General features: G+C 35.3%; 2 protein-coding genes across 4 annotated transcripts; one reads left to right on the top strand and one right to left on the bottom strand.

The window, feature by feature from the left end:
* On the bottom strand, positions 1,769-17,519 carry LOC18784773 (glycine--tRNA ligase, chloroplastic/mitochondrial 2). Of its 3 annotated transcripts, none has more exons than XM_020558234.1 (36): positions 17,105-17,519; positions 16,885-16,935; positions 16,544-16,611; positions 15,914-15,995; positions 15,712-15,775; positions 15,066-15,121; positions 14,767-14,844; positions 14,592-14,666; positions 14,448-14,518; positions 14,069-14,185; positions 13,876-13,977; positions 13,646-13,772; positions 12,921-13,004; positions 12,694-12,780; positions 11,679-11,780; positions 11,417-11,480; positions 11,236-11,291; positions 10,405-10,476; positions 9,831-9,913; positions 9,266-9,314; positions 8,322-8,396; positions 8,151-8,240; positions 7,988-8,074; positions 6,706-6,777; positions 6,543-6,601; positions 6,242-6,335; positions 5,839-6,057; positions 5,581-5,675; positions 5,087-5,177; positions 4,907-5,011; positions 4,477-4,515; positions 3,852-3,941; positions 3,585-3,686; positions 2,768-2,849; positions 2,580-2,665; positions 1,769-2,174 (listed from the first exon to the last, which is right to left on the bottom strand). In XM_020558234.1, the coding sequence occupies exons 1-36, from the start codon at positions 17,357-17,359 to the stop codon at positions 2,076-2,078; spliced, it is 3,228 nt and encodes a 1,075-aa protein (XP_020413823.1). In that variant the 5' UTR covers positions 17,360-17,519; the 3' UTR covers positions 1,769-2,075. The 3 variants fall into 3 exon arrangements, with proteins under 3 accessions (XP_020413823.1, XP_007220660.2, XP_020413824.1); XM_007220598.2 differs by having other exon boundaries at positions 8,322-8,384; XM_020558235.1 differs by lacking the exon at positions 17,105-17,519 and having other exon boundaries at positions 16,534-16,611; positions 16,885-16,916.
* On the top strand, positions 20,187-25,715 carry LOC18786673. The gene is made up of 7 exons (XM_007218100.2): positions 20,187-20,418; positions 20,731-20,769; positions 20,869-21,006; positions 21,257-21,396; positions 21,491-21,600; positions 24,393-24,508; positions 24,996-25,715. Exons 1-7 carry the CDS (start codon positions 20,266-20,268, stop codon positions 25,398-25,400), a joined length of 1,101 nt encoding a protein of 366 aa, XP_007218162.1. The 5' UTR covers positions 20,187-20,265; the 3' UTR covers positions 25,401-25,715.

Below are 26,937 nucleotides of genomic sequence, written 5' to 3'. Positions count from 1 at the left end.
AAAAAAAACTTGAAAAAATGAAGGAGGCGTAGTCCGGGGAGGGGAAGGGCTACTTAATGAGTGGAGTAGTGGGAAGAGGGGTTGACCATTGCAGGGTGGGGGTGGGTGATGAATGAAGGCATACAACAGAAGAGGGAGAGATGGGGGTTGGAGATGGTGTGAACGATCTGGGAGCCATGACTGAGGATGGGGCAAATGGCTAGGCAAGGGTTAGGTTCTGGAAGATCTTGCTGGGAGCTGGTCAAATAAGGGTAAATGGCTAGACAATGGTTGAACTCAAATAATTATGTTTTTAATTAATGTTTAAATAGTTTTAAATTTTTTTAAACTTAGATTTAAAAGAATAGATCACATTGATTAATAGTTGTAAACACAAGGACTTAATTAGCTAAATTAGAAACACATGGACTAAATTGACCAACGTAATAAAACACAGGGTCCATTTTAGCATTTAAGCCTTGAAAATTTATACAAACTTTGTTTTCTATTTCTACTCAAAAAAAAAAACATGGGAAAGGAAATAAAGTGATATCTCCGGTTACTTTCCAGGCATTACCAAACGTGAGAAAAGAATCTTTCATTTCCCATCAATTGGGAAATGACATGGAAAATGATTTCCCCTCAAATTCGTTCCGTAAACCAAACGGGGCCTATAGGTGTAAAAATATCTATTTATATTAGAGAAAGTCTAAAGCCCTAATTACACTACAACCCTAATATTTTGCACACAACAAAGTCCTAAAATATTCTGATAAAAGAAAAAACCAAAGACCCAAAACATCAAAATTCAAAGACAAAGCAATGCAAAGCTAAAGAAAAAATGAAATGGTCATGAAAAATGCGCAATTAATGCTAATCTATTTTTCTAAAGTTTTTAATGAGAAGGGAAAATGAAACTCAAAGTCAAAGGGGAGGAGGGTTACATTTCACCCCTTACTTTCTCATGTGCCAGACAACTATTTTCCATGCTTGAAATTACCAAACATGGAAAAACAATTAATTTACCATCCCTATACCTCCTTTTCCATGAACCAAATGCAGCCTAATTCCAATCCCAAAATGTGAACATAAGGATAAGTTTCATGTCTATTTTTATTTTAGTTTTCGGTTTTGGGATTTGTTTGGACATCTACAAGTCTGCCATTAGGAGGATAGAAGTATTTAGGGCTTATCAAGAATGTCTAATGTGGCAGCAACGTGGCATCATCTGGGCCGTTCTGTGGGGGTGAAATTGTATTATTGTGGTTTTATGTACGAAGTTGTCGTTGTCTCTGTCTTTCTTTTTAGCGCATGGATAAGTTGTCAATTTCTTGTCTGCCTTCGTGATTAATAGCAATAATTTGATATAATACCCACACACAAATTTTAAAATGACAAAACATCTCCAGTCTATGACTTCTAAATTTCTAATAATATGACCATACGATCTCTTCTTTAGGCTGAGATGTTGTTGATTTAATTGTGAACTGGAAGAGCTAACCCGTTATTGATGAACTCAAAATTACTTTTTTTTGGTAACACAATTGTAATATTCGCATACAAAGGAATTAAAACACACAGGATGAACGTGTATTCAATCCATACTTTTGGGGAGCTTTTTTACGAAGAAATTGGCACAGAAAGCGAAAAACCAACACATTTAGACATTGTTTAAAATTCGAGAGGGAAAAGTCTTCCATCCCATAACTTTTAACATAGACCATTGTCCTAATTACTAGTTGCATAAGACACTAATGCGTATGGGGAAAACGAAAAAAGAAGAAAAAAATTATCTGTCAAATTAAAGCCATTTATAATGTCATAGAATTACAGCTAAATATTTATGGATTTGCCATGTAACACTTCTTTTCTGTTCTTTACAATGAATTTCCAACTCATTCAATTTACACTAAAAACATGTCTTTAACAAGCCTTGATATTTGATAAATATAACTCAGAAATTATGCAAACTAACATCACAAGCTGGAAGGCAAATACACCCATGACACTCTTCGTTCTCCTCCTCTCCCTCGTATTATTCTCTTCTGCAAAAAAATGATATTCCTTTGCTATAATGACTACAATCAAGACAAAACTTAAAATCCAGGCAAAATCGAGAGGTCTGCTATTCCACTTGGAAGGTCAGAAATTTTCTTCAGCAAAGCAAGCCTGTTCTTGCGGACTCTTTCTTCTTCCTGCGCATTAAGTAAACAAAACATTGGTTTTTGTTTTCTTGTCTCATGGTACTTTTGGAAACGAAATATAATCTTATACAATGTTCCCACAGGGTACTTTTGGAAATTAATAGACTTTTTTCTTTCTTTCTAGAATCAGTGTGTGATTAATTAAACTACTAAAGGGATTGTTTATGTAACCAAAACCAAACCTCAAGCAGTCAGCTTGTAATTTCTGGAAGTGCAAGGTTTAAGTCAAGATGCATTAACCTGAAGGGATGTTTGTCTAATTTACTCTTTCTCATGACTGCGCATGGATATGTTGTGTAATCTAGTCTTTCTTTTCGTTAGGCATGCATACGAGTAAACATATGGTACTAGCTGTGAAAATACAAGTTGTACAAGAAAATGGTAAAGGAAGCATACCACCATTACAAACACATGATTAAAGAAATCTTCAAGGGGTTGTAGTAGTTGTGATGATATTTCAACAAACTCATCAATCTCAATACCTAGGAGCCAGAGAAAAGGAGTTCAAAGTTACTTGATATGCTACCAAAGTTATACTCAACTCTAAAACAGATTGGAAATCTATTGGAGAAAGATAGAAGTACCATGACATATTTTGTTTCTAACTGACAAGAAAGAACTCCATAAAGCTTTCTCTTCGTCTGTCTCAAAAGCTGCCTCGTCCACCTAACAAGTACAAAAATGTGCTCAGACAAAAAAATTACAAGAACGTGCCATTATATTGGTCGTGATAATATTGAAAGACTGGACTTTGCAGGGCAATCATAAACGCATAAAGGAAAACCATACAGCAGCTATAACTACTTGAATAAAAAGATTAATTACACCTCTGTTTGTTTCTGTTTTAATGACCTGTTTATCTTTCCATTGTGCCATCTTATATGTAAACAAACCCCACCTTTTCATTTATCCCTTATATCGAAATTAAATTCTTGTCTACTTATCAAACTGCAAAAGTGAAAATACTTATGTTCTACATTTTTTAAGAGTAGAGCACAAGCAAGGGATTTAGTATTTGTTTCTATGCACTACCTTGGCAAGGGAGAGAAGGATGTGACACCCACCTTGGACATGGAAATAACAAACCTCATTGCCACATCACAGTTTTGACCTAGTTTTTGGAGTCATATTACTATAGTAATTAACATAAGGTGGAAGATAGTTGGTCGCAGCAAAGTAGAGGGATCAAAAGCTCAGAGGGTTCATTGCTTGGCCTGTCCCCATTTGATATTTATGGTTGCTAGGGTTATAATGTTTCACCTGATCTACTTTCACTTATATTGTTGTGCACGAATTTAATGAAAACTAAGACCTTTTCCAAGGAAATGGATAGGCTACCAAGCAACCAAACAATTTCAGGCCCTGAAGACAGAAAGTATCTTCATTAAAGAGAAAGAGTACCTCAATATGAGGGTCTACATCCTTTCCTCGGACTATTCTTGTCGGACGAGAATATGCTTCAACAACCTTTGGGAAAAGCGAGCTTTTCGACAAGGCTTCCATCTGCAATTAAGATGTCGTGATATTATAAGTATATGATTATGGAGCATCGTCAATTTCAAGGTAGCACAAACGAGTAATTATTTCTCACAGAAATCTGAAAGCATTGTCAACATATTCACACAACACTTCGCAGCAGGATCAGCAGTAATAAATGAAGCAACTTACTTTACATGCAGACCTTGCTGCCAGGCAAGGCAAGTTTGCACGCTCTGCAAGGACAGAACGAACCACTTCTGAACTTATTCCCTTATCAACCTGTAAACATGATACAACCAATGTGTTAAAATCAAGGAACATGCAAGTAGCCCAACAAAAACATACATCAGAATAAAAGATAATCGGGTTTAAACTATAAAAGGCAAATGAAAAAAAAAAAATCATATAATGGAATATAAAATGAAGAAAACAAAAGGCTAATGTAGCGAGACTTGACACACACATTCTTCTTTTTTAATCAGGAATGTTAGCACTGCCTTTTTCATTCAGTGACTTCTGCAATGCCATTTTGTACAATTTATTCAACAATGATGGTCTAGTACTATGCTAGCATACAGATGTATGGTGTAGTGTATAAACAAAAGGCACTCTTTACTTGTGGCCTGGTATTCAAAGATGAGTTCTATCTGTCCATGGATTAAACATGGTTTCTGAGTGGACAATTCATCCACATATAGGTTACCCATAAAAATGAACAGATAAACAAGTTAAATAAATCTGTAGGAATAAAAGAATAGGAAGAATAACAAGAGTTTCTAGTTGATGAACTTTATCATGTTGAAGTTACACATACCAGATATTGCTCTAATCTCCTTGTCACAAATTGATGTGCCTAAGTACAGGGGACAAAGAAAAAGATGCAATCATTATCAGTTGATGCCCATAATGAGTTAAACAAAATAACAAAAGCACTAATGAATCCAAAGGGAAAGCAAAACGAGACACATACAAGCAAGTGCAGCTATAAAGAGAAAGAGAAAGAGCATGCTTGTACAGATAAGTATGATGACTTGAAAAGAAAAAAGAAAAAAGAGTAAGAGAACAGGTATGATGCGTATCACCACTTGATCAGAAAACTTTAGTGCTGTAAAATGACTTTTAGATGGTAGGTTACATCGTGACTCATGGGAACTGATATTTTGATTTGAAGTGGTGATTATGGGCAAAACAAAAATCTAATTGCCAATCTTATTTAGAAACTAAGGAAGGACTTTTTTTCATACATCATTTACAGTACTTGGATCTACTTTAAGGGGTTGGACATCTGCAGCAAGTTCCAATGCTTGTCGTAAGTCCAGATGCTTATCTTGTTCCACCAACACCTGGACCTAGAGAAAAAAAAATTACTTAGTTTTAGCTTAGTTAGCTGAGCCTCAAAGCATCAGAATGACCATAGAACTTACAAGACCATAAGAGATTCGTCTCAGGCCAAATGGGTCATTAGCAGAACTGGGCTGACAACCAGCAGAAAATAAGCCGACAAGGCTATCTAATCTGCATAAGACAAATCAAGTCAAGCAATTTGCAAGTAGAGTTCGACTTTAAAAGAGTAAGCGCGCAATCAAGCAACTTAACCTGAAAGGATATGGTGGGGGTAAACCCATACCATATGCAAAAACAACTTACTCTCTGCATAAATGAGGGAGTTAAAAAAAAATCCTAACTTCTTTGTGCTTTTTTTAGCATACATAAATAGAATGAAGAAAAGGATATTGAATATTAACAATTTAACACTAATAACTTGACCTGTCTCCACATTTAATCATCCTCCAGCAAAAACAAATATTCCATGCATTATAACCTACTTCCTAGTATATATTTGTGTGTGTAGACTATCGACAAACTGATGCCTCAATGCAAAACAAAGTGAACCTATTACATCAGTTATCAGCATCACCTGTCAGCAATGGATAGAACTATGCCTGCATCAGTTTTAGGAAGTATATCTCCAGAAAATCTCGGAAGCGTAATCTCAAACAAAGCCTCTGCAACCTGCAACATATGAAAAACAAGCGTGGGGAGTGAGGAGAGAGGGGAGGTGTAAGAAGCAAGGTTAATTCTGAGCGAGAACTACAGTGTGTTTACTAGCATTCCCACAAGAGACTCGAGTGAAAAAATACACAGAACAAAAATAACTAACATAAGATACCAATACCTGCTCTGAATAGCCATCTCTAAGAGCATAATGACGAGCCATTACTCCTGAAAGGGAAGTAAATTCTGTGACAACTGCTGTAGCCAGATCTGCCATAGCAAGTGATGCAGCACTCTGGACAGTTTTATTTGTGTTGTCATCCATTCCAAGGGCTAAGCTTAGTTTGTTGACCATATTCTGAACGCGCAGCACCTTGTCCAACATTGTTCCTAACTTCTCCTATTTTGTTTCACATTGTCAAAATAAAAGAGCTGCTATCAGGAATCTTTCATAAAAAAATTTTAAAGTCCTATTTTTTCTTTGTTGTGCCAACGGTGTTTGGCAATTGTCTCATTCCTTGTTCTTACCAACATGAAAAGGAAAAATAATATCTTCCTAAACAATTAAAAATAAAATGGCTTACATGGAAAAGAATCCCTTTAAGTTGACTTCTAAATTCTGAAAACTGTTTCCGTGTATCCATTTCATAGAAGAATTTAGCATCTTCATAGCGAGCTCTGCATAGATAGTGAAATGCTCAGCCCATTGTTCACGATCAATAAAAGTCAAAGAACTTGAATTGAAGAAGAGAATCTGCCAGCATATAATCCAGAGAGCAGCCACATCTGGAAAGTGTAGGAGAACAGGATTCTATCCAGATCTACCCTCCTGCACTATTTGATACGAGGCACTATTTGGAGAACAGGATTAAATCCAGATCTTACCTCAGTACAGCCTCATTTCCTTTTTTGACCACAGTCTCATCAATTGCTCCATTTGCCACCTAAAATTAAACCCCATCACCAAACAAATTATGAACATATTAACCACCACTATGAAGCAAAAAATTACATCAAAACTCATATATGACCGTAAAGAATGTCTCACAGCAATGAAGTATGGCAAAAGACTTCCATTTTCATCCCTCACAGCAATATACTTCTGATGCTTCTGCATAACCTGCATGATCACCCATAACAGTAAATAAAAACAAACAATTCTAAAATTACAGCAAAGTCTTACATCATCCCTGCCATTTGATATGGAAAAGTATCTCCTGGAAAAGAACCAAACATCAACAATTGATTCTATCCAATCAAATCGAAAAAAATCCCACCAGAACTGAGATAAATTTTCACAACCAGATATCTAATTGAGCCAGAGGCCAGTGTTCATTTTCTAGCCAATTTTCACCTTGCTTTCCCCATGGCAAGCATCCGAATTCTACCTTGTTTCCCCTTCCAAATATTGAAAAGCTTTACATAGACTTCATGATGGAGCAATTGTATGGCTCCAAACCAACATGTAAAACGATGCCCTAATATTTATTGTTCTTATCCAACATCCAAAAGCTGGGATCTACATGTAGCAAACATGCTTACTAAGCTGTCAACCTCAGTCAAAACTTCAGCTATTGAAAAATTGGTGACTTATTAAAGGATGATATTGCTGTTAGAGTACTGCAGCGAGAAATGTGTCAACTGCAGAACATTCCAATCCCACGTAGCAGACAACGATAGAACATTTCAGTGTGGGATAACATTACACACCAATGTAGATTGCCAACTGAGAGGGAGGTGCTGATTAAGTTACAAAGTAGCATAAACTACTAGCTGTTCCAAAAACAGTACATGCTCAACCTAGCAGGATAGTGTCACCCAAGAGAAAAGTTGTGATGCGGTCTCCCGTACTAGTGGAAACAGGAAGTGTTTATAGGAAAGCATGGCATTTTTACCAAATTTAAACACGATAAGGCCTATTCTTTCTTCTTGATTGCTCCATTTCAATTATCGAAACAATCAAGTTAGAATCACGCCATTTCAATATTTTTCTTCTTATATGCAGTAGTAAAGTCACAACTGGTGATAAATACTATATGATTGTACTTTAGTTCCCTAAACAACGCCTAACGTAACTAATAAATAAAAGGTTTTTTTTTTTTAAAGTAAATCTCTGCACCAAAAAAAGTCCACTGATCTTCAAATTACCAAGACATGCCATGCATGCACAAAGGAAGAAAAGATTAGTTATACATCTGAACAAACAAAAACTCAAATCAGAAACTTTAAATTCATCGATACATGGCATGCAGCTAAAAAGCATCAAACAACAAAATACTGTCAGGTGAAAAGACCATATCTAAGTAGTCCACAAAGATTAAACAGCTTACCATAGTCAGAAGATCACTAGGAAGCTCTAAGAAAGACCTTTTAAACTCCCCAAGGACTGGTACAGGTGCCTCTACGAGATTTACAACCTATAATATTATGTTGGCAGATAGTTAAAAAAAAAACATTTTTATCCTTGACCACCAAAGACAACAGTTTACCAACCTCATTAAGTAAGCCTTCCTGTATAAACACTTGTCCGTTCACACTTCTGGCTAATGCAATAGAGCCCTCCAATACTGTTTTCTTACGTTCCTGCAAGTAGAGTACTTGTTTCAGTAATTAAGCTATTCCAAAGAAGAAAAAAGGTATCAAATTATCATATGATATTGATACCTCCATTTCAATATTGATCCCAGCATTCCTCATTGCACCGGCATAGGATTCAGCACTTTCAACCTGTGACAGTTCCTGGAGCTATATAATTACAGGTACTCGTGCATCTTATACAGAGAGAATAATGAGAAAAAACACTGTAATGCAGTAACACAGAAGTACTTAGAAGTCCAGCAGGAAGACTTTTAAATATAAATTGGTATACTGCAAAACCACATTCCCTTGAAAGCAATAACAAGAACAACGTACAATGTTGAGATACAATCAATCAACGAGCAATATAAAGAGAATTTTTTATTTTTATCTTTTATGAGAATCAACATTTGTTTATAATGACCAAAAGACAAGGTACACCGGAAACCTGAAGCGGAAAAGAAATTGACTGTTGGTGGTCACTTATTGCAAAAACTTAAATAAGAGCGCATGGTTGAAAAGGTTAATCTAAAGTCAAACGCTTAAAACAACAATCTTTAAGTTTACAGCATTATATGTAGAACAAAATTCCATGAAAACTAGGGGAAAATTGACAGTGGATCATCTGGTACTTAATTATAGAGCGAGAGAATGGTAAAGGAAAAGGAAAAAGAACAGAGAACTTTCCAAAGGAAAAGAACCAAGAATCACTTTTTTTTAAAAAAACTACCACTCTGCTTTTCCTTTGCATAAAAAATTAGTCTTTAATGAAATGTGTCATTTGTAAAGCATATATTAAACTTTGTGTCCTCTGACAAGGATATAAATGCTACTGAAATTCATTCTAAAAAATTATACTGAAAAGCAGGCATTGTTAGATCAATCTGTTTAAAGGTAAATGGAGAACTATTCTCAAAATTCATATATAGGTGTCATAATATGTAAATCAGACAACAATCCACTCCAACAATAAAGTTGAAGACAATGATTGTGGAAATGGACATGATAGAAACTGTATGTTCACCACATACCACGACAGTAGCTGAAGAAGTGTTACGAAGACCATAAGACAGGTTTCCACTGTAAAAATAAAAAAAAATTAAAAATTAAAAATTAAAGAATTAAAACAGCCAAAATAACACTGTCCTATTAAGAAAAATTACAATGGTATAATTATGCAAAATGCAGATTTGGGAATGTATTATTAGTAAAATACATAAATTGAAAACATAAGAAAGCAAGCACTGATTTGACATCAAACAGGACTTATCAAATTACAATAAATGGACATTGACAAACAGTTGGTAGATATGCATATACAAATATACAGAATTGTATTTCAATACTACCACACAAATCTTCCAAAACAACCTTATTGGCAGCAAATATCCTCCATTGACTGGACACACACAAATTTCATGTAAGCTTTTACAAATGAATTTCACATAAGTATGCAATTTACAATACTCAAGGAAAATCTATTGCTGCAACAGTTACACATGTAATCCAAAACAAGTCCAGCTGAGCCAAGCCATGTAACTGACAACTCAACTATACAATCAGATTTCAGAGAGAAATGCAACTAATCATTATTACCTCAAAACTTCAGCAAAAGTAAAGGGCACAACTACATCTCCATGCAGTGCCAAAATCCAACGAATAGGTCTGCTAAACATAACCTAGATACATAACAAGAAGCACACAAATAACAAATCAGCTAAACGGTATTTTTATCATATAGACTTCAATTCAGATATTTTCATACTAGAAGCCATACAAATGCTCTGCGCATATTGGCTCGCTCCTCTTAATAATACTAAAACAAATAAAGTGTAAGAGAAGTCTGAGAGTTTTGGGCTAGTGGGTAGTTTGGGTGAGATAATAGAGCAGTTTTACAATTTATGAAATCATATCAAAAGATAAAAATGTCCTGATATAGTTATGCTCCTTAATGTTGAGATGTGATCTTTTGGGATTAAGAGAATGTGCAGATACATAAACCCCTTCCTATAATAGTATACATAAATACATGAAATCACAATGACAGGTATGACCGTATGAATTTGCATGCACCACAATATAAAAGTACATTTATAAGAATGACAATAAAGCAGGGTATGCAGGGCAAATTTTCCATATAAATTCCGCATACAATTCAAATTTACTTTACCTGAGAGTTCCAGCGCATTGACTTTGGAAATGAAATTTTTGCAATCGCATTGGGCAAATCCTCAGACAAAACCTAATCAAGAGAAAGCAAAAAAAATTTGTTAGTTTGGTATACACAATTTTTTATAAAGGAAACAGTACAACAGTCTAGGAGCCATTGTAACAATCTGTAACTGAAAGTGTGTGCTGTCCACCACTGATCCAGATGTCAGAGTAACTAGCTATCGAACCCATAGAAACTTGGGAAACTACAGAGCAAATTTTCAGCTCATATCCACTTCTTGGCTTCATAAATACATACAGAAGCAGTTGCAATCATAATCATTCACGGACCAGAGTTTTATTCATAGAAACAGTATGGTGTTTTTTTGGGTACACAATCATAGATAGCATTCACCCAACATGCATGGTAGCACACAGGATGACAACTAGAGAAAGATAAATGCAAAAATGCTTTAGAATGATACTGTTATCATGTCCACATAAAAATAATAATAATAATAAAAATAATAATAATAATAATAATATTGCAACTAACCCATTCAAGACAAATAACAGATTTTTCTTATTCCTTTTTCTTTTTGTCATCACATGCAAATATTTTACAGAATAAACTTGCCGATGATATACTAGCTAATTAATTCAAAAAGTTAACACTCATTAAGTTATAACTTCAATAAACACACAGCACAGTAACACAAGAATCTCAAGGGGCATCAGCTTGTCTATCACAATGAAATTTCCACACACAAAATAGATAATAATAATAAAGCAAGACATGAAATCTGAAAATCCAATTTGTGTAGCAATAGGAAAAGATAAGAATTTGAACCTCCAAAGCAAATCTGGCGGATTCTATTACACGAGCATAGACATATTCTGTTTTCCCTGAAATGTGGAAAACAAGCTCCTAATGAAGTGAGCACAACTACAACAGAGCGGCAACAAAATGTAAATTATGAAAGAACAGGTCCAAAATACATGTACTTATGTGTACATCTGCCCAGACTCACCATCAGACTTTCTATATAACGAGTTCAATTGTGCAGAGTATCTCCGGCAGAAACCCTCGGCAGCCTGACATAAAATAACAGGTTCAACACTAAATGCCTTTACATATGAATTATAATTTAAAAATTCATGACATGGAGAATCCTTATGTCACATTAGCATGCAAAAGCAATGGCATCAATAAGCATGACAAGCCAAATAGGTACATTTGAGAAAGGCCACAAGCCTTCAAGGAGAAGAAAGGAATGGATAGTCAGGTATTACCTTCGTAGGATTTCCATGATCATCAAAAGATTTTGAAACAGGAGGCCCTCGAACCTCAACCTCATTCTCCATTTGTTTAGTGCAGAGATTCTCAACAGAAACCTAGACGTGCGAAAGTAAACATTCAAAGTGTCTAAGAATTATAAATAACAATATATATAAAAACATAGCAGCATGTCCACAAATTCTCAAATTTCAACTTAATTTTAGTTTGGATTCATGCATGAGGTTTTCATAATTCCATAAAATCTTCCATCTTAGGCTTGCATTAACAAAGAAAAACACAGTTCTGAAAAAGAACAAACTCCCCTCTTACTTTTTTCCTGTCTAGCTTTATGTAATTAAGAAACATATTTGTGAATAGAAGAAGCAATCTTACATAGTAGACAAGATTAACACAAAAAAGAAACAAAGCAAGATAAAAACTATAAGGAAGCTCCTTATATTAACACAAAATTTTATTTCTCATAAAATAAAAATAAAAATAAACTTTAAAAGGAAAAGGAAGAAAGAGAACCAGGCAGGGCTGATATCAATCATAAAATTGCAGAAGCATCCACGAAAAAGAGAAGGTTGAAATACGCAAAGGAATTTCAACACAAAAAAAGGATAAACTGAAAACAGCCACTAAAACTGTCTAAAATTTAAAATGAAAAAGTAAGAAAATAGAATAAATAGACATTGTGTGAAAGAAAAATTACAAATAGGATAAGGAAGAAAGAGAACCCGACAGAATCGATATACAACCATAAAACTGTGGACGTATCTCAAAAAGAGTGCAGCTTGAATTATGCAATCGAAGTTCAACACAAACAAAAGGATAAAATGAAAATTCCTAAACAACTCAAAATGAAAAAGGAAGAAAGAAAATAGAAGAATGGACATCCTGTTCAGCCAATCATGTTGATGCACCCAAAAGGATATAAAAGGTTCGTCCTCAACATGAAAATGCTTGAGTAGAAAAATAAAATCAATAAATTGCCAATGCATAGGGAGACAAAATTTCTAATCTTACCACCAGTCTGCGAGGTGTGCCAAAAGCTTGTACGTCACCATGGCTCAGTCTTTGCTTTGCTAGTAACTGAACCATTAAATCTTTCAACTGCAATGAACAGCTCAGGACAATCAGAGAAAAACCAAATATGGAAAGGCACATAAACCTTCAGAATGTTAATAACATTTCAAAAAGGGGGACAATCCATGTAAACAAATTAAATTTGCTTCAAATTAAATTAGTTGTACTTGCTGGCTTGCATCAACAACATCTTGAGGTGGCAGCTCTTCAGTCCCAATTTCAAGAACAAATAACCTTGAATCATCATGCACCTGAGGCATAATCCAACAAACAAAACAACACATTAAATAACAAGAAATATCGGATGTGGGCATATGTATAAATAATTGACATGAACCAAAACATCTGAAATGGTGAGCAGCACACAAATTTCTAGAAACTTCGATTCAACTATTTTTTTTTCTGGTCAAAACCAATTTTTCCCTACAAGAAACAGAATTATATAAATTTAAAAAAAAAAAAATTTATTAAAGCACAACCATTCTGGAAACCACAGCATTACATGGATGAAGACTAAACAGCATTAGAAGCCAAGCACTTTCTATCAACCTCTAAAATCCAAAGCCCTAATTAGACTCTTAAGAAACTGATGCTTTCCATTCTTCCACAATAGATGTAAAACATAATATCCCAGAAATTCAAAAAAAGAATAAAACCCCAAGTGAAAACCAAAATCTGAGTTTGTCCAATAAAATCTCCACGCCTTCCCACTGTAACAAAAACTATTCCTCTCTATTTATATGCACGTGGTTCGCACATGTACAAACGTATACATAGAGTTAAATACATAAACGTGCGTGTGTGCATTACCAGATAAGCCCATATATGTATTCTTATCAAAACATGTGAAAGAAAACACAGGGTGAGCCTTAATGGCTTTACAAAAGCTGACCTTTTTAACTGCTGCCTCCACAAGCTCTTCAGGACATACAAGACTAACAGTTTCAGAAACCACGCCCAGTGGATATCCAAGAGATTCCCTGGTCTTTAACCAAAGTTGTGCACACTGACGAGCTAAACTGATAAGAGAATATTTTTTAAAAAGAAGGTAATAAGCATAGACATAAAAGTGCAGAGCATAAATCCTAGAGAAGTGGTGTGCCAAGGAATAAGCAACCTTACCTACGCATCCGCCCAAAGTACCGAGCACGCTCTGTTACCCCAACAAAGCCTCTAGAGTCTAAGATATTAAAAGCATGAGATGTTTTCAGAAGCTGATCATACCTAGCAAGTAAAAGGGGAAAGTTTAAAGAAATATGAACAAAAAACCAATAGTTACAACTAACAAGCATGAGAAATAACAAGCATGTCATACGCAGGTATTGCTAGGCCTGAAGAAAGCAAGGAGCGAGCTTCCTCCTCAAAAAGATCAAAATGCTTCTGAACATGGTGCACCCCAGCATTCTCTAGATAATATGCACTCATTTCCTTCCTGAAAAGAAATATAAGGTGTAATATTTTATACTCTATATTACTAGAAAGTATAAAACAAGTCCAATCCTGAGAACACTGAAATGACAGAGACCAAGAGAAGGAGAATGGGATGGGAAAATAAGGCATATGACTGTTAAAATTTCGAAGAAGTATACATAATATTCTTTTGATTAACTCTTGTTATACAGACACCCTTCCATGGAAAAAGAATGTGTATATTTCAACAACAGAGAAAAGTAATCGGTAGTTTAAGTAGTTACTCATTCTCCAAGAAAAGCTCCCCATATGTAATTCCATCAGCGTATTGAATTTTCTTAAAATGATCAACTCCCTGCAAATTAGTCAGGAAAACATAAGCGAACATAAGAAAAGAAAGAAGAAGAAAATGAGCAATAAAAATTAACCTGAAGCAACATGAGGATACGCTCAAGACCATAAGTGATTTCAACAGATACTGGCGCCAAGTGAAGACTTCCAGCCTGCATAGAGAGAGAGAGAGAGAGAGAGAGAGAGAGAGAGAGTCAATAACTAAACCTATATTATGCATATCATATTTCAGTGCAATGTAAAAGAAGAAACCTGCTGAAAGTAGGTGAACTGAGTAATCTCCATCCCATCCATCCAGATTTCCCAACCCAAACCCCAAGCTCCAAGCACCTAAAAGCAAATATGATCAGTAAGTGGATCACATTTTGGCTAGATGATCTATTTCATGCACAAAGGTTTTTATAATAAAAGCAGTACAGATGTTGTACTCCTTTGTTCATAACTAAATCAATTGCAAGGAAATCTAAACAACAAGTTAAATTGCATCTCAAATCAAAACTGCATTGAACTAACATGAAAGATTGATAGTGCACCAATTAACAGAATACTACCGGACTCTCCCAGTTGTCCTCCACAAATCGTATATCATGTGCACAAACATCGATACCTGTAAAGCATAAAACATTAAATGCTAATGGCAGAACTTGAATGGTTGAAATTGAACAGGAAACAAATGCCATAAATTCTTTTATATGGATGAAATCTTTATAGTCTTTCCTCTCCTTTTTCTGTAAGTATGATCTGCACATCTTGTCAATGAATGACACAACATCCAACAACTGTTTCCTTCCATTTTCTTTGTTGAATCTGACTGTTAATTTTCTTTTCTGTTTCCCTTTTGTTAGGAAGTAAAAATATCACAAGCCAAGTTAAAGGGGGTATGCAATGGGCAGCCCCTAAAAGATATATAAACTGTGCATGTAAACAGAAGGCGCAGATTGGGATGGTGCTCATTATTTTCAGCACACTACACATATTAAATCATTTTGACTATCTACCTGGAAAACTGAAGGTTGAAATTTATGGTAAGATATCCTAGAGCATATGCGAAAATACTCAAGCATGCAAGGCCACTTTCCATTACTTGAACGGACTCACAATGCACAAACTTCTTACAGATGTGTGTCTGCACAAATGCATATACATGTATACATGGTTTATTTGCATGGTTCAAAGAAAAAGATGCTTGTTGACTACCTAAAGCTGATAAGCTGCGGATGAAAAGGTCTTGTGAGTTTCCAGGGTCAGGCTTCAATATAACCTGAGATAGATATAAAGACAAAGTCCATAAGAACTTGTAATCTAAAAGATTTGTACCAAAAGGAGTAGAACCATTTGTCATTCAAAATTGCATAACTTGCTTTTATAATAAATAATAATTAAAAAAATCAAACTTAACCTGAAATTGAGTGTGTTTCTGGAGCCTGTTTGGGTTTTCGCCATAACGACTATCATCTGGTCGAACACTAGGCTCCACATACCTATCATTAAGAAGTCCACATTGGTAGTCACAATAAAGAACCTTAAAGGACCAGCTGCTCTACGTGGTAGTCATTAAAAAATGTAATACAAAAGAAGAACAAATGACATGGACAAGAACATCAGATAGGAATTGGCTTCAGTATGGGGTTTATATGGGTGGGTTGGCACCCATCACTTAGCAGGCTCCCAACCTGTGACATTAATATCATAACATGGCTAGTTCCTTATCCAATATTGAGCCAATCGTCTGAAGAGAGGGGTCCACATGAATAGTTGATCCCCCACCGATAGAATGGGTAGGCAGGGGTCCAACCATGACGAGGCCATTGCGTGTTTGAGCGGGGGGGAATGTTAAGAACAAGGCCTGGATGGAACATAGGGTTTATACGGGTGGATAGATAACACTCTATATCTATAAGGTAAAGTTGGTAAAGGGCAACAGCAGACTTAAGACAATGTAATAAATAGACTACAACCAGTGATAACCCTTCACATGTAGTCTCTGAATATATTACTGTAGTAAATTTACAAACTTACGCATACTTACGCAACATTCCACGGTTCTGGACCAAGAACCCTTAAGAATGTCAAGGGATTCATAGTCCCAGCTCCAACCTGATCAATAGCCAGAGCCACAGTAAGACAAATATGCAATGGACATCAATTTTGGATAAGCAAAGAAACTAAGATACTTAATGCCTAAAACCATCTAAACAACTATAAGGGCAACATGTAGATGTGTTTTATTTAGCACATTAAATTATGTTTTGCAGCACAAGTTTCTCCAACAAATAATGGATACCACGGACTTTTCCTCGCTGTCCAAAAGAAGCTATTGCACATACCCTCAAAAGAAAAGAAAAAAGGAGCAGAAACACTAATCATTACCTCTGTGTTGCTACATTGCATTATGGCACATCCAACCGAGGCCCAATATTCCTATAACATAAAAATGAATGGCATCAATGGAATATGAAAATATGAGAAAAACTAAGTTTACCAACATAAGAATCAAGGAATTACACACACAAAAACACATACGTATACATATATACAGAAAGTATCAATGCAGAGTAAAATGCAACGAGTTTTGGTTGAAGAGTGAGACCTGGAGGCGTTGAATGGCTTGTTGGAAAGTGAGGACAGAGGCTTTCTGGGGAACACTAATTGGGTTCGTAGAAGAGTCATGCTGTGGAGCAGCAGAGGTGCTAATTGCAGAGACGCTGGTTTTGGTGAAGCGGCGGCAGTAGCCGAGTGGGTTGCAGAGATGGGTAGGATTGGGCTTGCCGGGGCGGAGGAGAAAGAGGCGGGAAGTGTGGGGCTTGAGAAAGGAGATGACTAGAGGGAGAGCGAGGATGGCCATGGCTGGCGCGCTCGCTCCGAGTTTGAGGCTTGTAATTACACAGCCTTAGCCACTTGGGTTTATCAGGAATTCAATCGGAGCACTAGACAGGGTTTAACCGGCCAATTTTTTTTTATTTAAAATTTTTAGAAATAACATGTTGGTCTGACCTCCATTTCAATTGCGGGTTGACCAAAAAGAATCGTTAGACCGTTTGCTTATGAAAAAAAATGATTGAACCAAAGTGTCACTATGAATTGATATAATATGTTTATGCTACCAAAGTGTCACTCTTAAGTAATACTAAGAGTAATTTATAAAATGTAATAATTTTTCAATTTGATTCTAGAAGTCGACAAGAAAATTTGAATGGTGGAAAAAAATAATGTCCAATTAAACTATATATTTAATTAGTTGAGGTTTGAACTAGTTGTTAGGTATCGTTTAATGATTAGTGTTGGATTGGATAACTACTTATATTTAAAGTATATGTCTTAGGAATTGTTGGAAGTTTGAATGAAGTTCACGGACTTTTGTTCCACACCGGTAGAAAGAAGAAAAAGTGAAGTCTTTATAAGTGTGCTAGTCTCACACTTAGTAATTGGAAGTTGAGCAAAGTATAAGTCAATTAGGCTTCAAATGCTAAATATTATATAAATAATATTTAATATTTAATCAAAAGATGGGCCTTGGGCACTTCAGATTTAAATTATAGCAACACTATATAATTAATTCCTCCTAAGAGCATCCACAATGGACTCTCTAAGGACTCCTAGTGGCTCCCTATAATTTAATATTGCTTTGTTTCATGCATATTTTTAACTTTTAATTAATACTATCTTTTTATATTATTTTTTATAGAGACGAACCAATTATATTGAATTAAAAATAAATTATAGTATTTATAACTCCAAACGAGAGAGTACGATTGAAGTTCAAATTTTATAGAGAGCTCCTATAATAGCTTTTGTGTGTTTTTAGCTAAATTTTAATTGAAAAATAGGGAGTATGATTGTAGATGCTCCAATCCCCCCAAAATGGAAAATCATTCACATCTATCCTAAGTGAGCGATCTTGAGCTGGAATTTGTGGAGTTGGTAGAGGGAGGAATTGTCGTCATTGTCGTTGCAGTGATGAGGTGAACATGTCGTTTAGGAGAAAGCGAAGAGAGAAGACAATAAGGTGGGAGAGGAAAAGAAACTATACATATATACATTTAAAAAGTATATATATATATATATATAAAAAGTATACACGCCTGACTATCCTACACTTCAAAATAAAATTAAAAAAATAGTATAGCCTCGCGGCTATACTTTTAAAAATAAAAAATAGTATATCCGCACGGCTATACTATTTAAATATTTAGATATATTTAAACAGTATCGCCGCACGGCTATCCTATACTTCAAAATAATAAAAAATAGTATAGCCAGCGGCTATACTTAAAAATAAAAATTTTAAAAATCGTATAGTTGTCCGACTATACTATTTAAACATTTGAATCTATACTGTGCGGGTATACTAAAAATAAAAAATAGTATAGCCGCGCGGCTATACTATTTAAATATTTAAATATATTTAAAAAGCTTAGCTGCACGGCTATACGCTTAAAAATTACATGGTATAGCCGTGCGGCTATACATAAAATTAAAAATTAAAAAATGGTATAGCCCTGCCGCTATACGATTTAAACATTCGGATATATTTAAACGGTATAGCCGGGCGGCTATACTTAAAAAATAAAATTTTAAAAATAGTACAGTTGAGTAGCTATACTATTTAAATATTCGAATCCATTTAAAATGAATAGCCGCGCCGCTATACTTAAAAATAAAAGTTAAAAACAATATAGCCTCGAGGCTATACTATACTTAAGAATTAAAATTAAAATTTAGTATAGCCGCTCAGCTATACCATTAAACTATTATACTTAGAGTATAGCAGCGCGACATTACTTTTAAAATTTCTATTTATAGCAAAGGACCCACTAGTGTAGTGATTTGGAGTATTTACTCCCTCATGCAAGGTTCTAGGTTCGAGTCCTATCATCCTTGTAGTGTGTGTGAGTTTAGTATGTTATCGCCCCTCTCAATAGGAAAGGTCTTCAAAAATAAAATATAATAATAATAATAATAATAATAATAATAATAATAATCTATATATATAAAGCAAAAGACAAAGAATAGTGAAACATTCAAAATACCAGAAAATGCCCTTAGTTAATGCAAACATTAAGAATTCAAATTATTAATTAAATGAGGATAATATGGTAAATTCACACTTTTTCATATTTAAAAAAAATTAAAAGAAAAAGAAAAAGCAGATAATGGATCCTATTTTTATAGAACACAACTACCCATTATCTTTTTTAATTCTAAAATAAATTTACTTATTTTTTTTTAAAAACCTCTCGCAAGCTCGGAAGCGCGTGCAGAGAGGCTAGTAATTTATTAAATCAGCAAAATATTTAAATATTCACTAAAGAAAAAAATTATTAAACCATAATTACTAATTAAAGAAATTATAAAAAACTAAGATATTAGTTAATTACATATATTAAATTAAAGAAGTTGGCCAAAATTTTTTTTTTAAGAATCTAATTTTATACTTTTAAAGAGTATAGCCGAACGGCTATACTTATAAAAAAAAATCTACATTACGTTTAAAATTTCTATTTAAAGAACGGTTAAAAAAATATCTAACTCAGACTATAGTCGCGCGGCTATAATTATAAAATATTTATTTATGGAGTATAGCCGTGCGGCCTTACGTTTAAGATTGTCCGTTATTTTTTTGGTACGGCAGCGGCAGTCCAAAGAGAAAATAAATAAATAAATGAAATAATTTAAAATTTATATTATTTCTGGCGAAGCAGGTGATATGTAAGAAGAAGATGAACGACGTGCATCAATCTCTGTAAAGCAATGGCCGACGCCGCCGCCCAAGAAGAAGAAGTGGCAGCAGAAGTGGAGGCCGTACAAGCAGTGTACGGCGACGATTGTGTGGTTCTCGAATCGTACCCTCCTCATCTCCACCTCTACATCAAACCTCGCACCGCCGATGTCGCTTCACAGCAGGTCCTTTCCTTTTCCAACTTAATTCATCTGCTGCAAGCTTCTTTCTTTTTTTAAAATATTGTTTTTGAAATTCTGAATTGAATTTTACTTGTTTGCTGAGAAAGTCTGAGAAAAATAAATGAAAATAGTTAAAGAAGACGTTTCAATTTCTGTGATTGTCGCAATTTGTTAGTGTAAAGGCTTCAGCTGTTGGAGCTAAGGGTCTTATTTGATTACAATATTGCATTTTTTTTTTCCTTCTTAGCTTTTGTCTTCAAATGGTGACAATCTCTTATTGTTTGTATACACTATACGCACTTTTTGTTTTTGTAGTTTGTGGAAGCTGTTATTGGAGTTCGAGCAGGTTCTCAGGTATAGATTAATGAAAGTAAAGCTCTTTATGTTTGATTTTTTATTTTATCTGTTTGTGGGCTGAAGTTTGCTTCATTTCTTTTTGATTTTTTGTTGTAGTATCCGAATGAACCGCCACATATTGAACTTTTAGATTCAAAGGGTCTTGATTTTCAGAGGCAAAAACATCTAACGAATTCGATACGGGACAGAGCATGCGACCTCTCATCTTGTTTAATGCTTGTGGCGATTTGTGAGGTAATTGTTGCTCTAGCCAGTTAGCAAAAATTGTTTGACGTATTAACATTGCTCTCCTTTGTGACAGGGTACAAGTTTAGATTAACACCTATGTACAATATGTTAGTTCTGCATGTTCATGAATGTTTAACTATCAGGACTGTGATAGATCATATGCATGATCCCTTTCTAAGGAGGAGCTTATATGTTCTTTAATGGACACACCCAGACTGGCTTATCGGGAGACTGATTCATTGACATACGTGTCCAGGAAGCAGTGGAGAAGCTCTCTGTTATGAATCACCCTGATGGAGATTGTCCATTGTGTTTGTATCCTTTGGTCCCAGAAGACGAGCAGAGTAAAGTTTTGCCATTTATGAAGTTGATGTCTTGTTTCCATTGCTTTCACAGGTACGCAATCACTTCAGAAATTTTTTTTTTCAGTATCTGATTTAGGCAAGGGTTTGGGTTTTAATGTTCTCCCTTCTGTTTAAAAATATGGCAGTGAGTGCATTATTAGGTGGTGGAATTGGATTCAAACAGAAGAAAGAAGCAATGCCAGTGATTCATCAAGTGCACATGTGCCTCCTATTAGAGACTTGCGAAATCATAAAGGTATAGTTGGGTCACAGTTATTTGGTAGTACGTTGAATTTATGACTAGAAGCTTGATGAGACACCTTAGCAATAATAAATTATTTACTTCAACTTTATTAAGGATTCTTTTAAGAATGGTTGGTTTTACAAAAAGAGTAGCTTACAAAAAATTAACAAAAACAAAAGCACCAAGATAAGATTTAAAACAAATTAAAAGCTTACAAATATATAAGCATCAAGATGATAGAATGAATTTAATGAGTTCATAGCTTAGTGTAATTGATTGGAAAAGCACTTAGATCTAACATTTCAATCATTCATGTCTGATCTAACAACTGATATATAAGTTCTTAACTTAGATCCTCATAAGAAGCTATCACGTATGATACAAAAAATATTGTATCCTTCCATCAACTCTTGTATGAAATTTCGTGTAACACCCCACCCCCTTTAAAGAAGAGCAGGGTGGTGTATGCATTCTCATGTTGATGTTTCAAAGTAGCATTCTTTGAAAAAAAAATAAAATGAAAGTAGCATGATGCATAAACATTCGTTGGGAATTCGGATAGGGTGGCTGGAAAGAGGCTTGTGGGAGGCTTTTCTGTTATGTGCATAATGGGCGAGATTTTTGGAACCCAAGAATAAGCTGAAGCATGTTCGTGACAAAATTTTCTCGGAATCTCAGAATGTCCTTGTGGGTGAGTGTCAGATTTTTGGATTCGTTGATTGCTAATTAGTGTGTAGACTGAAGGTTGAGATCAGGGAATTTATTGATTTATTTGCAAATTGGATATTTGGGAACTATTGGAGCCAATTTATGCATTCCTCTACTGTTAGACTTTCTTCCTTTGTGAATGGCTCCTCTTCCTGGTTTGTTTGGTTGCTTAAGGGATCTCTGGCAAGGGGTTCATCCTCTGTCTTTGTTTATATTATTATGATGGTGCTTAGCAGATTGATCCGTAAGGGTTTGGTGTGGTATCTAATGGTGCAAGGTCTTTTCAGATTTCACATCTGTTATTTGCAGAATATCTAAGTAATTTTGGTGGTGCTGATTGGGGAAAATGAGTTATTTGTGGTGTCTTATTTTATGATTTGAAGCGATGTCGGGTCTAAGGGTCAATATGGATAAGAGTAAATTTTTTTCCAGACTCGAGTACGCTCTCTCTCTGTTGTGGAACATATTACTAATTGCTGCTGATTGGGATTGCAGAATTAGTTCTCTGCCTTTGGCATATTTAGATTTGGTTTTGGGGTCTTATTTTGTTCAGAAGTCTTTGAGGAATTTTGGAAAGGGTAGAGAAGCGTCTGGCAGGAAAAAAAGCATCACTACACATCTAAGGGGGAACCTTAGTCTTTCATCTAGCTTATCTATGTACAATGTCTCTGTTTCTGGTTCCCGTTTCTTATACATGCAAATCATTGGACAAATTTCCTAGAGGCTTTCTTCAGGCTGCGTTACGCAATGAATCTACCCCATTTGGTTGATTGGGATTAGGTGTGTTCCCTTCTTCAATGGGTGGTTTAACATCAGAAAGTCAAAACTAATTCAACTAGAATTTCTTGAGTAAATACTCATGACATTATTACATGTAGAGGAATCGGTAATGGAAGTGTGTGGTGGCTTGTAAATGTGGAGATTTTTTGGCGGCTAAGGAGAAGTGTCTGTAAGGATTTGGGGATTTTGTCACAGAATGTTTGGCTCGTGTACAAGGGAAGTGTTGTTGACTCAGGGTTGCAGCTTGTTTGAATAGGATGTTTTGTATGGCTCTGTGGCTTTGGGTACTCAGGCTGGAAAGATACTTTTCCTTTACGATTTACCATAGCAGTGGATGAAATTGCTTTGGTAGGGGACCCTTCAGTCAATTTGGGGGTGTGGTTCAGTTGAATCTTGCTTTTTCTAGAAAGTGTAATGATTGGGAGATTGAAATTGTTGAAAGTTTCTAGAAAGCTTTACATTATTTTAGAGTTGGCGGTGAGTGTGGGAGCTCCGGAATGTAGTTGCTGCAAGCATTTGAGGTGCGCTCTTTTTGTTGGGCTTTGTTGGATAAAAATCATTCTTCTTTTGCACGGAAGCAGTTCTAGTATGCGGATCCTCTGACTGGTGTTTTCTCTTGGACAACTTGTTCAGGGAGGATCTTAACATTGACAACCTGAACAAAAGCAGATTCAGATTGGTGTGGCCAGCAGGGTGGAAGCTGTTAGTCATTTCATCCATTATACTTTGACATGGAAATTTTGGGTTCCATCTTCTCATTATCTGGGATTAGAATTGATCCTTGCAGCTTATATTTCTAATTTGTATGGGCGGTGTTATGGGAGATTTGTCAGGCAGGAGAATCAAGTATTATATAATACAGTTACCCTTTAGTTGTGATTCTTGGTGCCTTTCGTTGGAGTTTAATACTCCTGCATTTGGAGGTGTGCTGCATTATTTTATGTAGATTAAGGCTAACTGCCTAAGTTCATCATATCTTCTATAAGAAGACAAATACTTCTTTTTATCCTATGTTAGATTTTTTCTCTGTTTTCTATTACTTTTTATTTATTTATTCTATATTCTGCCACGTATTTGTGGTTCATGAGCCTTGATGCTCTTTTAATATGCTTTTTTTTAATTTATAATGAAGGAAAATGTAAGTGTTAGCTGGGATAGAACCATTTGCATTGTGTCCCTTGTATGGGCCTTGTTAAACATACTGTGTTACTACAATTTCCATGTCATGTGTAACATTATATATTTTCTGAAAGACATTTGTAGTTCTGGCTCTCTTCTATTATATTAATTTCTAATGAATGATGGTTTTTTGTCAGATACACGTGGAGCTGTGGAAGAGAGTATGGGAAACTGTCCAGTTTGCCGTAAAGTTTTTCATGCCGAGGATTTTGAACACGTGCTCAACTTGGTTGGCAATCATTCCTCACATTTGGTACATCATCTAACCATAAATTATAAGTTTTACAACTGAAAACTGTTTCGTAGATTTTTAAAATCCATGTTCTTATATTTGTATTAAGTATTCAATTGTGATAGGGCTCATTCTGGTTGTGTCAATCCATTTTTACCCCATACCAAAGCTGTACTCAATTACTCTGAAATGCATGGAGAACCAAAACTAAATCTGTTTTTAGATGGCCATTTGAAACTTTTGAAGATGGTAGTAAAACCTGTCCTGATAATGGAAGACCTAGTTGATGCATATCTAGAAACAAATCCGTATATTCTGAAGTTCTAGCATCAACTTTGTTGAAGTTTTTACCTTTGTTAATTCGATCATTTGGATTCTGTAAAGTCTTGTTTCTTTTAATAAGCAGTAGGATCTTACTTTCTAATATTGATTCATTCAATATTTGACACAGGAGTTGTGTTTTGTTTATAATTTAACTGAAGTTGAATGACTATTCGACTGTTTTCAGAGTCTGAACGATAATGAAGACGATGACGGTGAGAAACTCCTGCAGTCTGAGTCAGAGAATGCACGGCGACAAAACTTTGAGGCCCTATTGAAGTCACAGCAAGAAAACAGTGGTTTAATTGAACCTAAAAAAAATATTGTTGTCTTGCCTGGTATGTTACTTCCACCACCGGTTGCATCATCCACATCCGAGACAGCCAAAGAATCTGCTGAAGAACAACAAAGAGAGCCCCCAGTCACCTCAGAAATGCATTCTGGTGGTTCCTCAGATAGGCATTCTGGTGGTTCCTCAGATGGGCCTAATACCCATGAGCAGAGGAGTTCCACCTCAAGGGAGCGGAGAGTACGTAATACAAGAAGACCCGTCAAACAGTGGATAAAGAAAGAGAGTGGCAGGGCAGAGTGAGTAATTGATCTGATTCTTGAGGTGAGTGAGTGACTGATATTGTTCTTGTGGGAGCTTTTTCTTTCCTCGAAGTATTCATGTCAGCCAAGGATGCTCTATAAACAATGTAAAAAGGAAAAAAAAAGGAAAAAAAAAGGAACAAAGAAAGAAAAATAGAGAGAAATTCTCTCTGCAAGTTAATCATTATCTCTCTGTAAGTTAATGTTGTGTTTTTGTGTAAGTTAATCATGCGATTTTGAGTTTGAAATTTCAAGGTATAAAATCCAAATTTTGGATCATTTCTGTTTCAGTATGAATCACAATGATGCAAGTTTATTGATGATAACTGTGCCAAAATAAATACTCTAAACCTCCAATAATCCTCTTACATTGCACATAAAAAATCTCCACACCTTGGCTTATAAGTTATATTCTAGCACTTTGACATAGCACGGGCCCAGCGCTGCCCAGCCGTGCCCAGCGCTGCATTTCTGAATAAAAAAATTTACCCAGCCCGTCAATCCTTACTCAATTCAGTTTTATCACCCAAGACAAAGGAAAAAGAAGATTCTCTCCTCCTCCTTTGCAAGCCCGTGACTCTCCAGCCCAACTCTCTTCTTTTCTCTTTTCTCTTTCTCTTTTTCTTCTCTCGTCTTGTTGTACTCTTATTTTTCTTGTGATTGTGTCTAAATTTTAATTTAGGGATTCAAAAATTAGAGGTTTCTTAAAACTGACATGTTACGATTTAGTAAGTTCTTTGTTTTTAATAGAATTTGTGTTATTGTTAAGTTATTAGTATATATAATTGGCTTAAATGTTAAAATGGTCCTTGTGTTTTATCTCATAGGCCAATTTAGTCCCTGTGTTATCAATTTGGCCAATTTGGTCCTTGTGTTTGTATATGTTAGTCAATGTGGTCCATTCCCTTCAAAATATAAAATATAAAATATTTAAAATTAATTAAAATAAAAACTGTAATTGATTATAAAATTTTAAATTCAATCTGAAAATGGAATTTTTTTTTTTTTTAAATTTCACCTTCCCCAATTTCACGCACACACCTCAACCACCTCCCAAATCCAGCCACCCTCACCACCACCACTCCAACCCCAAACCATAGCCACCCTCACCACCATTCCAACCCCACCTAACCACAACAACTCTCTCTCTCTCTCTCTCTCTCTCTCTCTCTCTCTCTCTCTCTCTCTCTCTCTCTCTCTCTCGGCTTCCTCTCTGACAAATCACGAAGATCTTCATAGCCGGTCACCTTAACCTTGATGGCTCTACCGCCAATTGATCATCCTCACTGCAGCAAAAGTCAACGATATTCAGGCCAATGGATCGAAGAGGAGAGAGAGATGAAGGGTAGAGTATGAGAAAATCTTAAACATAAGAGAGAAGAAAAATTGCAGCAAGAAAAGAGTAGGCATCAATTCAACTAAGAACCCTTTTTTTCCTACAGGAATCGAGATCATTTGAGGTTGAGGTTGTGTGGCTTTTAATCATTTTAGCATTATTATTATTTGAGTTTAAATCTTTATAATTAATTACAGATTTT

This window comes from Prunus persica, chromosome G2 (genome assembly GCF_000346465.2).
Source record: "Prunus persica cultivar Lovell chromosome G2, Prunus_persica_NCBIv2, whole genome shotgun sequence".
NCBI lineage: Eukaryota > Viridiplantae > Streptophyta > Magnoliopsida > Rosales > Rosaceae > Prunus > Prunus persica.
This window is presented reverse-complemented; position numbering and strand designations above follow the sequence as displayed.